Source organism: Onychostruthus taczanowskii, unplaced genomic scaffold (assembly GCF_017590055.1).
Source record: "Onychostruthus taczanowskii isolate IOZ18803 unplaced genomic scaffold, ASM1759005v1 scaffold50, whole genome shotgun sequence".
Classification (NCBI taxonomy): domain Eukaryota; kingdom Metazoa; phylum Chordata; class Aves; order Passeriformes; family Passeridae; genus Onychostruthus; species Onychostruthus taczanowskii.
Genome location: NW_024502569.1, coordinates 3,394,670 through 3,412,576, shown reverse-complemented (window position 1 = coordinate 3,412,576; position 17,907 = coordinate 3,394,670). Strand labels below are relative to the sequence as shown.

The 17,907-nt window shown below is 40.1% G+C and overlaps 1 protein-coding gene across 1 annotated transcript in view; it reads right to left on the bottom strand.

Moving 5' to 3' along the window:
• The window catches only part of FLT3 (fms related receptor tyrosine kinase 3), a 28,737-nt gene extending 12,374 nt beyond the window's left edge, over positions 1-16,363 (bottom strand). The window contains exons 1-10 of the mRNA XM_041416017.1: positions 16,261-16,363; positions 15,822-15,946; positions 14,051-14,253; positions 13,168-13,283; positions 10,809-10,926; positions 9,311-9,447; positions 8,548-8,687; positions 8,313-8,466; positions 4,772-4,937; positions 700-806 (exon numbers count right to left, since the gene is read on the bottom strand). Coding sequence (XP_041271951.1) covers positions 700-806; positions 4,772-4,937; positions 8,313-8,466; positions 8,548-8,687; positions 9,311-9,447; positions 10,809-10,926; positions 13,168-13,283; positions 14,051-14,253; positions 15,822-15,946; positions 16,261-16,363 — 1,369 coding nt within the window. The remainder of the gene's footprint in view (positions 1-699; positions 807-4,771; positions 4,938-8,312; positions 8,467-8,547; positions 8,688-9,310; positions 9,448-10,808; positions 10,927-13,167; positions 13,284-14,050; positions 14,254-15,821; positions 15,947-16,260) is intronic.
• Positions 16,364-17,907: the final 1,544 nt, after the last annotated feature.

Sequence of the window (17,907 nt, the reverse complement as noted above, 5' to 3'; positions counted from 1 at the left end):
CAAGGGAGAGATGCTGCAGTCATGTGGCAGAACTGAGATGATTGAGAGCATTGGTCAAGACTGTGAGTGTGTATGAATTGTGGGCATGGGTGTATGAGGCACTGCTGCCCAAACACACCAGTTACACACCAGAGGGTATCCACACTAACTACATTAACTCATGAATACCATTAGGGAAAATAAATGTCATAAACGGGGCATAGAAAGCTAATTCCTAATGGGGAGAAGGGTTTCCTCCCAACTCTGTATCTTGTGTGGTTTCTGCAGCAGTCACATATGTTCCAGCTTTGCAGAGATAGAGTTACTGTATTTTACTGACTTCCTAGGCTTGTTATTTTCTTAAGAAGCATTAATTTTTCTCAATATGCAACTGATTCCTCATATTCCGTTTATGGTAGACTAAAGGGAAGAAAAAGAATTAGTAACTTTCTCCTCCTTTCTCTGTTCTCCATCCTTAACTGACACAAGAAATACAACCCACAAGCATCCAGTGTCTTTCTCTGACCCAGTGCTTGGATTTCAGCACTGTGATGCCGTGTGAAGAGAATCATGTTTTTGCCTTTTGATCCTCCATTTTAAACAATAAATCTATGTAAATGAAATAGGGAATACCAGTCAAAAAACCCATAATAGCTCAGTTTATACCAGTGATAAAACCCCAGACTTCGCCAAATCTTCAGCAATAGTTTTCTTACTTACTTCTCACATACAGAGTGAATTTTTTAGTTACAACTGTATCATCATTTTCAGCATAAAATACATATATCCCAGACTGGTGCTGATGGTTGCAGAACTTCGATGAAATGCTGTGGAACAAAGTCAGAAAAGGGAAAAGGACAAAATATTGACTTGAAAAATATTTCAAAGGCAGTCAAAAGTCACGTATAGGTTGAAACAATTCTGTATCTTCTCATGAAAAATACAAAGGAAATTATTTTTGCTTAGAGAATATAAATCCCAGAATCTAACTATGCTGGTGAGAAGATATTTTTTTGCCTGCAGTATTGATTTAATTCTGCATGTTTTCTCTCACTCTTCCTGGAGTGCATGCAGGCTGTCAAGCTGTGGTTTTGTTATTAATTCATTGGAAGACAAGACACATCCAGGCACATCTGCTAAGACCAGCAAAGGATCAAACTTTCTTCTCTCCGAGGAGCTTAGATGAGAGTTTCCAGCTGATGTGATAGATTGTGTTAGGAAACAACAATGACAGTGAGGAACATAAGAGACAAACATCTCCAAATGGAAAGATCTCACATAGGCTCAGGAAAGTGACCATCATCATAAGTTCCTTGTTAATGAGATGACACACCAGCCCTCAAGGTCATTTTGCAGGAAAAAGACAGCCTTTTTCTAATCCCTATGGCATTTGAGCCAATGGGTGGCAGAAAGCCAATACCCAAACCATGCAGGAGACAGCTTGTGACAATGGAGATGGCCAGGAGGGGTCTAACAAGTCTCTGGGCAGAAACTAACAACAAAGAGCTGCAGCGAATTAAAGATTCATGCCTGACTGTCCTATTGTGACACTGGTGTATGGGACATGGGATGAGGCAGGGAGAAGGGAATATGCCATTTTATAGTGATAGTATCCTGTTTCTGTGTTTCCAACTAGGTTATTGCTGTAGGACAATTGTCAGCTTTGAATAGCAGATTATGCAGTTCACGAGCATTAGAAAAGCATCCTAAGAAAATGCCTCAGGGGTAGTTGCTGACAATTTTGGGATAGGTGTTTCTGCTGACAATTCAATGGCAGCCATGTTGTAGGTTCCCAACTCTGTTTTAGTGATAAAGGCAAGCAGGAACATCAGAGAGTTTGAAGAGAGAAGAAAAAAAAAAAAAAACAAACTCAGATAGCTCATATCAGCAATATGCAAAGTAGGAGAAAGCAGTAATGAAATCAGTCTTGAGAACTGAAATTGGGATATTTCTCCTTAAGCAATATACATACGAAGGCACCAAGTATCACCTTGAAATTCTAAACCAGAAAAACTCCCCTTGAAGCCACTGGCAATTTTGTCTTCTGATTAAGGCCACACTTTCATATAGTTATTGACTTTTGAATGTCTTAATCTGAAATGGCCTTAATGATGTCTCCAAACTCATGGATTTTTTAAAGTCAGAACCCTTTTAAGCTGCCTCAAAAAAGATACTGAAGACAGGAAAAAAAAAGGACCAAACAAAAAATAATTAGTTGCTTTTGAAATCCCAAGTTGGAAGGATTATATCCTAATGAAATAATCAGAAAAAAAAATACCACAGTATCTTCAAAACCTGAAAATATAAGGGGATGTGATTTAAGTACTGTAAATTTAACAGAGGACATTGTGTATATGAAAAGTCATTAGCTCTTAGGGGGGAAGTGAAAATCAGCAGTGCTGAAACAGAGAGCCCACAAAAGCAAATAGAAAATTCTGAAGGAATGTCTGAAAGTGTCTGGAATGTCTGTAAGTGTAGTGAAAGGAGAGATGGATCATTGGGTTTTGAAATAAAAGGCTGAAGAAAAGTACAGAGTTAATTATTAAAATGTAATATGATTTTTTATCTGAAGGAATAATTTTACAAGAGACTGGCAGAAATTAAAATAATAAAACCAGGAAGTGAAAAAGGATATGGAAGGAACAAAGTAGAAGTGCTGGGAGACAGGATTACACAGAAATCAACTAGAACATGCAAAGTGAGACTCACAATGTGTTTAGATATGTGATGACTTTTTTTTTGTGTTGCTTTGAGAATCCTTCTGCTTTAAAATTACATTGAAATCTGGAAGGCTACAGCTTGCAGGCAGAATCTCCTGACTTTCCTACCCCCTGCTGCTTCTGCATGCTTCAAACTGAATGAAAGATGTACCCCTACTCTTTGTCCTCAGGTGAGACATGTCTATCCTGTGCTTGTATTCAGCCAAAATTGGATTGTTGTGAGGGATGTCTGCACAAAAGAATGTACTCGTCAGATGAAATAATCAGCAAATTCAAGTGTTTCCCCCTCTATTTTATTTTTGCATTAAATAAATAGGACGCAAATAAATGCAAAGAATAACTACCCAAAATAAACATTAAAAATCCTGTTCATCCAACAGCACTGTCAGACAAATGACCGAGTTATGTGTTTGAAGAAGCCACCAGGCTGCGCCCCAGCAATGCTTGGTGGCTGTGGCTTGTGCCTGTGGCTGGGCCAGCCTGGACACACGGCTCCAGGGACACGAGCTGGCCTTTCCCCATCCAGCAGGTGGTGATCAGCACTCAGCCACTGCTGCTTTGTGCAGCGATGACTCTGGAGAGACTCATAAATCCCAGGCCAGCAGTAGCACCTTACTGACTAATGACAGCTGCCTAAACTATTTCAAATGTTCTCAGTGTAATTATTGTTGGCACAGTCTGTAGCACCTAATTCTTATCTGTGGGTTGAATTTACACCCACTGTCAATCATCCAAGCAAAACTGAGTCCTGCTGGTACAACCAGTGAGGAGGGGTGCATGCCAGCTGCAAAGCAAATCAACCCCGTGTTATCAGCTGGAGGGAGGTACCGATTGGACAAGGATGAGCAAATGCTCCTGGCTGTCCCCTGAGACCTCATTTCCAAAATCAGTCTTGTCACAAGGCACAGTTCTGCCAAGCCCATGTCAGGCGTTGCACATTAGTCACCAACACCCACCCGGTGCTATCAAAGTTTGCTGACAGCCCTCACTTTATCAGCAGGGACAGAGTTCCTGTGGACATTGCCAGGAGATGACAATTTGCTAACCTGAACTGAGCTGTCTCTGAACTTCACTGAGGTCTGACTCCAATACGCAATCTGATGCAGATGAAAAGGCCAGTCTGTTGCAAAGATAACTTGACAAGCTAGTGGATAAAATCAAAGGTACAAAAATACTATGGAAAGAAATCATAAAAAATGTAATCAAATCTTTGACACAGCTTTGTGCAGATGTTGACAGAGGTTTTAGGAATGTGAGAAAGAATCAGAGTAGCTGCATTAGCTCCTGCCTACAGCCTGCTCACTTTTAATGTAAAAACTTGAAAAGAGCAGTGTGGCTTTACTTTCATTGAGGTGAGTAAAAGCTGTTACCTGCAAAGCCATGGGACTACTCTGAAAGAAACCCTGAAGGAAATTAGATAATGTTATCAAGAAATTAGAGAGCCTAGGGAATGGAGAAAACATTAGCCTTAAACAGGATTCATGCCAGAAGTCCATTGTAGGAAATAACAGAAAAGGTAGATAACTAACAGGTTTATTCAAAACATGTTTTGCTGCAGCAGTGGAAGGATCCATGACCTGGGTAACGAGCAGAACGGCATGTTTCTGTGACACAGGCACAGGCCAGCAGACCTAGCAGAGGCCTGGGAACTACAGCACCCTGGACTTGGTCTGAGCTCTTTGAAAGACACTGGGAACATCATCAACAACAGGATGAGAAAATGGGAACATGCAGAACTTGTGATCCAGAATGAAAACTGTAACACATCTGTAACTCAGAACTTATATTAGAGAGAAGGGGAATGGCAAAATGCATATAAACCAAAGAGTTGCTGGATGCATAACTTAGCAAAGGGTTTATTTTAAACAGAGAATAAAGTGGTTCTACAAGTTATCTGTGTGAACTGTTGTTCAAAGCCAAAATTATGTTTGAGTGCCTTTTGTTAACAGTCTCACCATGTGGCCCATTCATATTTTAAAAACACAGAGTACAAAACATCAGCAGTAAATGGTCCAAATGAGATATAAAGAAGAAGCACTATTATATTAAATTATTACAAAATACTCAAATACCTGTGTCCATCCACACTGTAACTTTGTATACATGGAAATGTTTTATTGGAATATAGCCACATGCATCTAACTGGAGGATATGCTCTAAAGTTAACTTCAAAGCAAAACTCTTCCTCACCGATTTCAAAATCTTCTTTAGAGTCAGTTATATTTATAAATCCCTTTTCTGGAGAAAAAAAAAAGAAAGAAAAGATGTATTAGAAAAGCTGGACTTTGATGAAAACATTTTAACATCTTCAAAATACTACTGAAATATTGTCACTGTGTCAGCTGCAGACAAATGATTTGAGCCTGATGAAGTTGCATTTTTGGTCAGACCAGAGCACTTCCAAAATGGTCTGGCATTTCTCTTCAGTCTAACCTACAGAGTCACAGGGCCAATAATGTCATAATTTAGTTTGGTTTGGGTGTGTATTCCAGGTGTTAAGAGCTGCAATTCCTGGCTTTCTTTCTACAGGAATAAAACCATCATAATCACCACCATCATAATCAGTAGTTCTTTTTCCTTCCCTGAAATAAGCTGAAGATTTTGCAAATGAGTCTTGTAGCTGATCCTTTATTTCTCCATTTAAATTAAACATATTTAATGCAAGATGACAGCAATATGGAAAAATGTTTTGAAGAGGTCCCTGAACCATGTGCTGCTGGTATTTGCCCTGCTAGGGTGGGATTTGTTTTACCTAGTGGAGATGTCAAAAGCTCTGTGATCCACCTAAGCTTCTTGTCTGGACATCTGATAAACTCAGTGGAATGAAAAAGGCATATTCCAATGTTTCCAATCCTAAAGCAGAAGATGGCAAAGATGTACTGAACCACTTCTGGAAATACTGTTTCTTGGCACTGACTGATGAAGGAACCAAAGTCATAGCTGGGGCTAGATGTCTCACGGCTTGGAATGAATCCTGCCCAAAGAGACTGAACAGCAGACATGTTTGGAGGAAGGCTGTCCTAAAGACACCATTGGTGCTAGGATCAATTCTGTAAAGATCACAGAACCATATACATTGGAAAAGATATGCAGTCAAACTCCTGCCCAGAGCAGGTCCAGCTAGATGAGGTTGCTCAGACCCTTGTCCTGCTTGGTTTAGGTATCTCCAAGGACTGAACCTCTGGAAAACTTGTGATGTTGTTTAATCAGCTACATGGTGAAAAACTACACCACAAAAACATTGCTGGACCTGTTTTTTTTCCCTTTTGAGTGTTTTTTTTTCTGATTGTAACCCTATGTTCTGCTTGGTATATTTTATCTGTCTTAGCCTACTTACTACCTGGAAACTCCCATAAAAGCCACAAACATTTCAGTATTTCAAAACAAGAAATTATTGCTTTCATGAGTACTCTCCTATTTTTTATATTAAAGGCTTATTGATTTTATACATGGAGCCTTCATCTTTTGGTCTTCATCCTGCCAGGTAGAATATAACAACACAACCAGCCAGGAGTAAAAGCTTTCTCCAGAGAGCATATAAGAACCTTGGAGCAGTGTATGCCATTTATCTGGAAAAGAACTGAGAAAAAAAAAAAAAAAGTAGTTCTTTATTGGAGGAGAAAGAAAATGGCACATTATTGCTTGGTTTATTATTTTTGGCAGGCTTAAGTGTATTTTTGACTATTTACACTGAGCAATGACAAAGAGGTGAGATGAAACTCTCAAGACTGAGCAAGTCTCTGTGCTCCTCATATTTCTGTATGTTTTTGCTTTTAATATAATGTGCTGCAAAATAAATTACATATTCCTGAACTAAGATCGTGTAGTGCTAAAAATTCTTTTAATGCTGGTGGAAACTGAACATAAGGCCTGCAGTAACAAAGAGCCTTGCAGGTGCAGTTGTCGGCATGATCTCTGCTGTGCTTTGAAGCGGCCTAACCACCCTGCCTGACCTGATGGTCGCACAAGATGGAATAAACTGGTGAGTATCAATTACCAAAGGACAAAGGAAAGCAGTCTGTCTGCAAGGTATTTTTAGAGATTTGAAGAACACTCATCCATACAGCTATGGTATCCAGGCTCCCCAGGCAATGGAGTGTGTGCCAACCAAATCAGTTTTCTCTTGGATAAGTTACACCATGATGATTCCCACTGAAGCCACAGGTGTTTAATCATGCACAGTAATGATTTAAAGGTGGGATGCTGATTGTTTAAGAAACTATTACCCTAAAACCTGGGCAACTGAGTGAAATCTGTATCTGTATCATTGCTGAAATGGAATCTGCATTGTTATCATAAACTCACACCCACAGTGATTGTCATTAAGATGTTAGGCTAAATGCTGGGATGGATCAGAAGCACAGGATATTCCTGTAGAACCTTGGAGAGAGAAGCACAGCTGTTAGCTTGGTATGACAACATCACCCACTTTAATCTACCATGTAAGTAAAAAATTGATTTTTTTTTTCACCAGCAAAGACAATGAACCCTCAGAAGTTTTGTTGAGACAAAGGGGTATTAAGGAGGGCACAGACAATCAATATAGGTTGGTGCATTGTAGTGAAAAAAATACCTACAGCCTTCCAAGGACAGGAACTCAAAAATTCCCTGACTGTCACCCATGCTCCGACCTGATAGTTCACAGATCCCAGAAACCACTATTTCTGACCTATGCACAGCTACTGATGAAAAAGAGGATCTTGCCCTACCTCTACAGTACGCCCTCACCCCCATGTTCCTGTTTGCCAAGGAGATGCGCATAGAAAAAATGCACAGGTATCCTACTCAGTTATTGTAAATGATGAGAGAACTTCCTGTTCAGTGGCAGGCAGAAGCTGAAAAGAGGATATCACACTGGGAAAGTCATTTCTGAAGAGACTAGGGTAAGTATTCTCACTTCCTACCATACCTAGCCTAGATATCATAAACCCTGAGAGCAGCTTCATCTAAGATCAGACATATGGTGACTGCTTCAGGAGCCTTGTTATCAGGGCTAGAGGCTCCAGCTCCAGGCACACCAGTCATTAAATTACACCCTGTGCCTACTGCAGCAGCGTGGTCCTACCTACAGCTTTCCTTTTTATGCCTCATTTCCAGACCTAGCCCCATTTGTATATTATTTCCATCTGAGAAAAGAAGTTTGTGGTTGAGGCTGCTCTCAACTAAATTCAACACCGCTGGTTTTAAATCAGCACGTTTCTTAAGTAGAATGAGATTTGCTTTTTAAAATTATGGCTCTGTGGCACGCTGGCTGAGAGTCACCAACGTGTGAGATGAATCCCAGCCTGTGTTTCCAGAAGATCCCACTGAAACAATCATACAGACTGCATGTCTAAACTGTGCCATTTCATTTCACCTCTAAAAACACTGTCTTTTAAAGGGAATTATTTGAAAAGCAATATAAAGAAAAGGTTAATTGTATTCAGGTACCAGAATGACTCAGTTCAGGTTAATCTCTTGGCTCTTCTGGATTGCTTGGAAGTGCAAACAGACTTTTTCTTTAGCAAGGGAACTACAAACATACAATGCATATCTGCAAGTAAAGAACAGACACATGGAAAACAAAAAGCAAAACAGCTGAGAGACAAAATTAATACCAGGGATTGGAATTACCTAGAACTGTGATCAGAGCAGTTTGGTTCAGATGAGCAGTAGAAGAGCATGTGTAGTGTCCACTGTAATTTCTTTCTGCTGCTGAAACAAACACATGCTGGATCCGAATTGCTGACAAGTTTGCTTGATATTCTAATCCTTCAAAGTAGTAACCCTGCTTTTCAACAGAGATTCACGTTTAATCAGCTGATAGTGCCTGATACAACCTATTTTAATACATGCCCTGTCTTTTTACCTGCTCAACTTCTCTGTTTTCAAAAGATAGTTGTATTCTGAATTTATAATTATGGTGAACAGCTCTGCATCTGATCAGCAATGGTTCCCCAGCCTTAAGTAGTAGTTCAGGTAAAGGTGATGCTTGTCTTTTATTTAAATCTACAAAACCAAAACATAGACACTGAAACAACCATCACTTTGCCTGGAAAATGCTCAGTTAGATCAACATTTTTTCTGCTAATGCTGTATAGATATTAATTTCTACATTGTAATGATAATTACCATAATAATGAAATTAGTAACCTTCATTAGTAACCTTCATCCAGTAACCTGGATTTAGATGTCTCAAAACAAATTTTGCCATGATTCACAAGACACCTCTAGGACACAATGCATAGAGCATAGAGCTTAGCTCAGGTAGGGTTTATTTAAAAAACAGGCAAGCAAATCTGACTGCATATATTAATTAATAATTAGCTATAAATATATATGTTTGAGAACACTTTGGAGAGCTTTTCCCTGCACACAATCCTAAAAGCATGAACAAAAAGTCAGTACAAGTATAGCAAATATAGAAAGGCAAGAGGCTTTTTACAGAGAGCAGAAAGAGCTATTGGAATTAGGTTTTAAACATGCGACAGAGCACTCATATTCACTGGTAGCTTTATTCCAGTGATTACAAACAAGTAGCTTAGACCAAAAATCATGCTCAGGTGGGCAGTGCAACTAACTTCAGCAGCAGGATTGGGGTCACATGCAAGTAAACCTTAGAGGGAAGTTACCTATTGTAAAAAGGCTGGTGCATTCTCTGCCCAGGACATTAACTGCACAGCACCATATGTAAGTTTGAAATAATTCATGTTGCACCATCTGGATGCCATCTATTTCTCCAGTTTCTTCATGCCTTTTATAAGGGCAACTGCAATTACAAGCATAATTATTCATTGACTCATTTGGTTAACCGCAAGCAAATAAATCTGATAAATCTCTAAGCCATGAGAATATGCAAACAATAGTGGGAAAACTGGATTTCACATATTGAATAAAAAGGAACTGGAAAGGTGAAGATAAGAAAGTAAAAATGTCACAGTCTGGGCAGAAATGTGAGCTGAAATGACCTGAATATGCTCAAACTGGCTCTTAGACAGGTAATGATGTGATTAAAATCATAGAGGCTGAGTTTTCACACCACATCTCTGATTTCCTGGTGGTGGGAGGTGCTGCCAATTCAGTGGCATTATGACATCCAGACCCTGAACTGCCATGCTGCAGAGAAAAGCATTATTGCCCCTGTTAATAGAATAAACTTTAAGTATTAATAGAATGGGAAAAATGATTTAGCTCACAAAATCATGACCCCTTGTCTTCTCAGCTCTGATACTCCTGGTGAAGCCCCCAGTGACCAGAAAAAGGGAAACATTGCATCATTTTAAAAAAGGGTAGAAAGGAAGACCATGGGAACTGCCAACTTGTCAGGCTCACCTCTGTGCCTGGGAAGGTCACAGAACAGAGCCTGCTAGAAGCTCTGCTAAGGCACAGGGAGGTGATTTGAAACCATCAGATCATCTCGTTGAAGATGTACCTGCATATTGCTTAGACTCTAAAGATGAGCTTTTGAGGTCCTTTCCCATCTAAAGCGTTGTATGATTGTAAGATTCAAATTTAAAAACAATGTGGAAAACTAGAGGGAAACAAGATACCTTTGATTTGCTCTTGTGACATGAAAACATGAATCTGGAAAAACATTTCTAAAGCCAAGGGCTGACAGTGTCCAAAAGAGCACAATAGTCAAAATTTCTAGGAAGAATGTGTTGCAGCACTCCAAAAGTGGATGACATGGACATGTTTTCAACCAGCCCTTGAATGTGCCAACCAGCAGCATCTCCAAAAATTCTGAATCCAAATCTCTTCTTCAGTTATCTCCCCAGCCGAGTAGGCACACTGAGCAGTATAGAATCATAGAATCATTAAGATTGGAGAAGACCTCTAAGATTGAGTACAACCATCAAACTAACTCTGCCATATTCACCACTAAAACAGGTCTCCAAGTGCTATATTACACATTTTTTGAACACTTTCAGGGATGGTGATTCACTTGCTTCCTTTGGCAGCCTGTTCCAGTGCTTAGCAACCCTATCAGTGAAGAAATTTTTCCTAATATACAATCTTAACCTCCCCTGGCACATCTTGAGGTCATTTCTTCTCACCCTGTCACTTTTTCTTCAGAAGATGGCAAACTTTCAGTCTAGGGATTCAACATGCACATACACATACACATACCTCTCTTCAGGTGTTTGGCAGAACATCCATTCCACAGAGGGCTGGGGGTAGCTCTCAGATACGCACTTGATAGAATCTGAATTTTCCCTTTTCCTGAAATAGGGTCTGGCTGGTTTTTCTGATAAAAGTCATGCAAAAGTTTAAGAAAGCTGAAATAATTTTGAAACAGTGTTTTGCTCATTTTGTAGTACATAAAGTTTCAGAGCTGTGATTTGTTTCAGGAGTTTCAAAACTGAGGGAACAGAAAACGCTTTAGCCTTAGGTGTATTGTGGGTTGGTCTCATGGGCTTTTCAGCCTTGATTGCTAAATGCACAGCTTCCCTGAACCAAAGGCCTGCCTCTATGTGCCAGGGGAAAATCCTGAGGCTGATTCTGAAAGGTGTTAATTTGCTGTGGTTGCTATTCATTTCACTGGGCAGGAGCACCTGTGATTTTGAAATCACATCCTAAGCCCATCCTTGGTGGAGTATCTGTTGAGACTACAAAATCTGTACACAAAATGGGGTTTGCTCAGTCAGATCAGATACATGATGGAGACAGAAGGGGTGATAATGACTTCTGATAACCAGCAAACTTCTCTACCCTGCATCTGTAACTCAGAGGGAAATGATTCCTAGACAATTCCCAGCATCCTGAACCTCTCAGGTACAGACCTGGACTAGGAACAAAAAATTTAATGTATTAAAACTGCTAAAGGTTTGACTCAAAATGAAAAGCACTGAGTCCAGTTTTAAGTCATCTTTCAAGGATAATGCTGCTGCCACATGTAAAAACGACATTTTCCTCAATCATACTTTCATTGTGGGCAAGGTGACGCACTAAGGTGAAATAATACTCATGGCTTTGTAATTTCTTTTCTCATTTATGTCTAAGAGGTTTTTTTTACCTACAGAGATTCACATCCGACTTGAAGGATTCACATCTAGCCTGAAGGGTTTTATAAGAGATGTAATTATGACATTAAATTCACTGGACTAAAGAGAAAGCAATCCAAGCAATTGATATGGACAAGATCTTTACTGACATTGTTTCAAACTATTCTTGCTTGCACATGTAACAACACTTGTTACCTCTAAGCCTAATTGATATAGAGATGGCATTCTTGATGAAAGGTTTAATACCTTGTCCCCTCAATGAAGTTGTTAAAATTATAATTGAAGCATGCAGTAAGCTTTTAAATTAAAGAAGGAGAGATTAGAGGTTACTTTCTGAAACCAGAGAGAGAGAAAAAAGTTAAACAGAAGAAATACTTAAAAAACAACTAAAGAGGGAAAAACATGTTGATTACTCACAGTTTATTAAAATCAAGGCAAGTAATGAGCTTGTTAAACCTGGAAGGATTCGCTAGTCTTTTAGCTGTTTGGATTGAGGTTTTGCCTTTGAAATTTCTTTTTGCAGTTTTACATTTTATCTTTAAATTTGTCCCTTTCCAGATAAAATAATATAATATCCAGATAAAATAATATAATATTTCTATTCTGTTAAAAAAAAACTCATGTCACTATATGTCTTTATGGGTTTTTTTGAGATGTTTTTGGGCATCCCTAGTTAGAAACAGAAGCTTGCACTTTGTTGCAGCTGTTGCCTTTGCATCAGAGATGTCTCTTGTGTGAGCCTTGAGAAAACTCAATCAAATCCACTCCCACTGGGAGCCTTTCAAAAAGTTGCACCTCACAGGTGCTCACTCTGTCATGAGCATTTAACAGCAGCTAAAACCTCAGCTTCTCAGGCACATTTATGTTAAGCAGCTGCGGAACTGATGTGTTTTGCTTTTAAAGACAATGAACAAGTCAAAGCTGGCGCTGAGAAGAGGGACTGTTTTCTTTCCCCTTTCCTCAGTGGACCTCTTGCCACTCACAGAATTGTAAAAGGAAAAGCAGTGAGAAAAGTGAGAGGCCCAGCAGCAGGGACAAGTGGAAAAGTAGCAGCAGGTCAAAGTGTGACCAGAATATAAAAGGGAAATCCTGATCTGGTCCAGATTACAGCCCAGTTAGCAACACCAACAATAAACAGGTGAAAATGAAAGCAAACAAATCTAGCCCAGGAGCATTGAAAGCACGGAAAAAAAAAGCCACCATCAGTTTGGCCCTTTTGACAGACGGGAATTTTTCACAGGCGAGAAGAAAGCTTCTGCACATTTACATCTTTATTCACTCATTTGCATGGTTTATTGACTAGAGAAAGCTGACTCACATGGTTTGTGGCTCTGACTTCAGCCTCCAAGACAGCTCCAAGTGCTATGCTAATCTAGGAAGATGCTTGAAGTGCAGCACATGAAAGCTTCATTGCTTTGACTGAACTTGAGCCTCTGCCCTTGAACCTATTGATTGAATGACCCCTTTCATGTAGACATACTTACTCCGGATGAGAACAGGCACAACTACTGTGTAATTGCCAGTTTTACTTGTGACCAAGAGGGTGTATTTTCCAGCTTGTCCTTCTTTTATTTGAGAAAAAGCCAAAGATGTAATATATCTATAAAACAGAAAGTAAAGTTGTATTTGTCACACTAATATGAAGAAGGTAATATGCGGCACACACAATTAAGTGTTAGCTCTTTAGCGCTTGCAAAAACCCTTCAAAGACACTGCTATTCGTTATTTACACAGTGCCCTTCAACCTGAAATACTTCCTTCATGTGTCTTCCTCTCTGAGCTAGGAACTTACAGCCACAGTACCACATGCTTAATGCTGAGCATTGGGAAGGATGGCTTTCCTGAGCTTGAGGCAGTTCAGGAGCTCCACAGCCACATGCTTTACCTACAGTCTCATTCTACAAGTTTTGCATGAGGAGGCAATTCTGGAGCCTCAGGTTCCAGTCCAGGTTTGGTTGTGAGAGTTAGAATGCTGTTGCTGCTGTTCTTGATCTGCACTGTGATCCTAAAAGTCACATAATTCTTCATGCCTCTGTTTCTTTGACTAAAAAATCACAAATTTTCCTCATGAGCATGGCAAAGCTCAAATCCATTAATGTCAGAGAGTGCCTGGAGACTCCCATGCAGGATGCTATACAAATTAAAAGAACAAGCTTGTTTAAAAATGTTCTTGGTTCAATGTGTACATTGATCTAAATGACAATCAGTAATGTGCTGCTGGGTGACAACAGCTAAGGATTAAGAGATTGAAAAAGATAATGCATACATGAAATCGAACACAGGCACAGTCACAGAAAACATTCGATTTACATTCTAAAAGAAAAGATCTCTTAAAGGATCTTTGATCCAGTACATCCCTTGACTTACCTGTTCTCTGAGTCAAAAGAAAGTTTACAGGCTTTGCTCTTTTTAAAGAACCAAAAGCATGAAGTTATATTTGAAATTCTCATTGTTATTATTAATTCAATATCTTCAAAAACATTGACTTCCACATCTTTTATTGTTTGGTAGATGTTTTCTGTTCCTTGAGAATTCAAGTAACACCCAAGATCTTCCAAAATATTAGGAACCTGCAATGCAGGACAGACTGTTAGGTATTTATTAGCAGTTAGCTTTATTTGCCTTTTTTTTTTTTTTTTTTTTGCATTCAGATATTTTTAAAGGATGCTCTTTTTTAAATTTCTACCATCAAACCTATTAATAAATATGTTGAATGACATATTCATCTATTGAATGACATATTTCCTCTATTTCATGAGGAAACTCTATAGGGTTCCTGTTGAATCAGTCAATTCTGTTCTCTAGACAAATACTACAGAACAATCTAGCCAGAGCCATGATAACTTCTGTTAGTGATATGGGTTATTTTTTACACTTGATTTTGTTTCCTTTTATTTAGAACCACAGGGAGACACAGAACTATAATAAAATCTTTTTGCTTGCAACTTGGATGCAAAGGCAGGGTCAGAATTTTGGGTTTATTTTAGCATCTCACTGCTTGTCACTGCATCATCTGGCTAGACGCTCCTCAGCTCCTTGGGGGCTTTACTGGGTAAGGAACATTGGGTCTGGACGTTGTCGTATTTTTCATTTCCTCACCCCTGTGTACAGCTAAAGGGGAATTGCAAACAGAAACAGAATCTTCCACAGTCATTCTGAAAGCCACCAATGGATTAGTGAGCCTCTAAGATTAGCTGCAGCAAAAGGTGGCAAGTAAGGAGCTCCGTGTGAAGAGGAGCCCTAAATGTCTCCATTGCTTTGTTGGGTGTATTTTATCCAGCATAAGTTTATGAAAGGACAGAGTTCATTGCATCCCCATTTTACTTGTTTGATTCTTCTCATGCCTCTCTCCTTTCTCCTTTCTGTTGACCTGAGAAGTACCCAGAAATAACAGCCATATTCTGCCCTGTCAGATATAAGAACAGCTATACCTTCAGCTACAGCTACAAGGCTGCTATACCTCCGTTTGTTATTTGAATTACAGATGGATTCATTTGTTCAGGAATGAAAAAGATTTCATAAGACTTCCTTGAAACACGAATCTTCAGGAAATATTTTAACCGCAGGTCTCAGATGATTTATAATTTAGTTACACATCATCTCCACCTGGTTTTCTACCATTTTGGGTCAGAAGAGAAGAAAATGAAATTGTATTTATTCATTGTCTGGCTTTGGTGTCTAAGTCAAGGTTTTGACCTGGCAGGGATTTATGGGCTTTGGTGATGGGAATAGAGGGTAGTACAGCTTTCTGTCAGTCCCAGCAGCTGTGGCACACACATATCATGGCCTTGGCAGTCTTAAGGGCACATATTTTCATATCTATTTTCATATATATTTTTACACTGATGTGTTGTCAACAATATCCAGCAATATTCAGGCACGCTGATATAAGATAACATCAAGCTGTTAATAAAAGGCCAGTTTTAGAGAAAACTGGTACTTAACTATTCACCGTTTCAGAGTCTGAATTTTCAGATATGTATCCCTCTAACCTTCTGAAGAAATATTTGGCATAACCCTAGTGATTTTCTCTGTGATGTCCTCATATTCTAAAGGTTGAGGGTGTTGTAGGTTCCTGGGAAGGTATCCTGGAATGGGCAGGAACATTTTATAAGAAACTCATTCTCTATTGTATCACCTTAGGAGCTAGTGATGTCTCTGGTGCTTCTGAACCTTCATCCTTCTGGCTGATAAACCCACAAGTGATCTCAGAGGTATTTTGAGTCATTGTAGAAGTGAAAGCAACTGCTGTCATAACAAAAACTGCAAAACAGAAATAGAAAACACATGCAATAAAGTCTAGATCTCTGCTATGGGATAGTAGTTTTAGGTAACATACAACAAAACTGTAGGAAGATTACATCTTTAGAAAAAAAGCCAAACTGAATATGCAGACATACTGTATGAATTTGCTAACTCTGCATTTGTGTGTTGAAGCTGAGTGGAAGCTCTGTTTGGAGAACCTTTCAAAAGCACAGGCACATCACACTTTACAAGTATGTCCCATAATACCACAGAGAAAATCTACAGACAAAAGCCACTATGTGTTATAGAGGCTCCTTTAGAAACAGCATTACCAAACACAGATGCTCTCTTGCACTTCCCTTTTGCATCCTTGTGCTGGAAAGCACCAAACCCTGCAGCACCAAACCCTGCAGCACTGAGATGGAAGATGATCATGCCCACTGTGAGATGGAGGATGATCATGCACCTTCCTTCCCACAGAAGGCAAAGGCAAGGACTGGGAAAATGAGAAGCACTTGCTGTAGGAGATCAGGTTTGAAAACATCTAAGGAACCTGAAGGTGAACAAGTCCATGGGACCTGATGAGATATATCTGACAATCCTGAGGGAAGTGGCAAAGAAAGTGGGTAAGCCCCTATCCACCATATTTGAGAAACTGTCAGTCCTGTGATAGTCCCACTGATAGGAAAAGGGAAAACATAAGTCCCCTTTTCAAAGGGGAAAAAAACCCTACCTGGAGAACTACAGGACAGGCAGTCTTGGTGCCTGTCAAGATTATGGAGCTGATCCTCCTGGAAACTCTAAGAAGGTACATGGGAAATAAGGAGGTGTCTGGTGACAGCCAACATGACTTCGCTAAGGGCAAATGGCACCTGGCAAATCTGGTTGGTCAATGATTGGTTAAAGGCTTGATGTCCAAGCAGAGAGCAGTGACGAGTGGTATTCCTGAGAGGTCGGAACTGGGACCAATATGTTTTAACATATTTTAACAATTTATCTTTGTCAATGACATGGACAGTGGGATCAAGTGCACCCTCAGCAAGTTTGCTGACGACACCAAGCTGTGTGCTGCAGTAGACACACTGGAGAGATGGGATGCCATCCAGAGGGGCCTGGGTTGGCTTACGGGGTGAGCTTGTGGGAACCTCAGGATGTTCAATAATGCCAGCAGCAGGGTGCTGCACCTGGGTCAGGGCAAATCCAAGCACAAACACAGGCTGAGTGGAACGTTGATTGAGAGCAGCCCTGGGCAGAAGGACTCAGGAATGTTGGTGGATGAGAAGATGAAAATGAGCTGGAAGTGTACACTTGCAGCACAGAGAGCCAACTTCATCCTGGGATGCATCAGAAGCAGCGTGGCAGCAGCTCAAGGGAGGGGATTCTGCCCTTCTGCTCTGCTCTTGTGAGACCCCACCTGCAATGCTGTGTTCAGCTCTGGGGTACAGAAGGACATGGAATCATTGGAGCATGTCCAGAGGAGGGCCACAAAGATCATCAGAGGATTATCAAAGATTAATCTCCTGTGGTGACAGGTTGAGAGATTTGGTGCTGTGAGAAAAGAAGGGCCCTTCTGAGCACCTTGCAGGCACCTTGCAGGCACCTGAAGGGGGCCAGAAGAGAGCTGGAGGGGGACATCTTACAAGGGCAAGGGGGAATGTTTCAACTGAAAGAGGGCAGATTTATATTACATATTAGGAAGAAATTCCTCATTAGGAAAGTGTTAAGGCACTGGATGACGCTGCCTAGAAGAATTGCGGTTGCCCCAAGTAGCAGAAGTCCTTTATCCTTGTGCATAAAGGGCAGTGTGAGAAAGATTCTGATGCCTCAAAGGCATAATCTCTCCAGAATGCTTCCTGTAAGCCTTTCTGCGGGACTGCAGCTTGAAAGGTCACCTTTCAACCTTAAAGGAGCTACAGTAACCATGTACCCACCACTACACCAAACAGAAGTAAGACTGTACAACTGGCTGGGTGAAATGT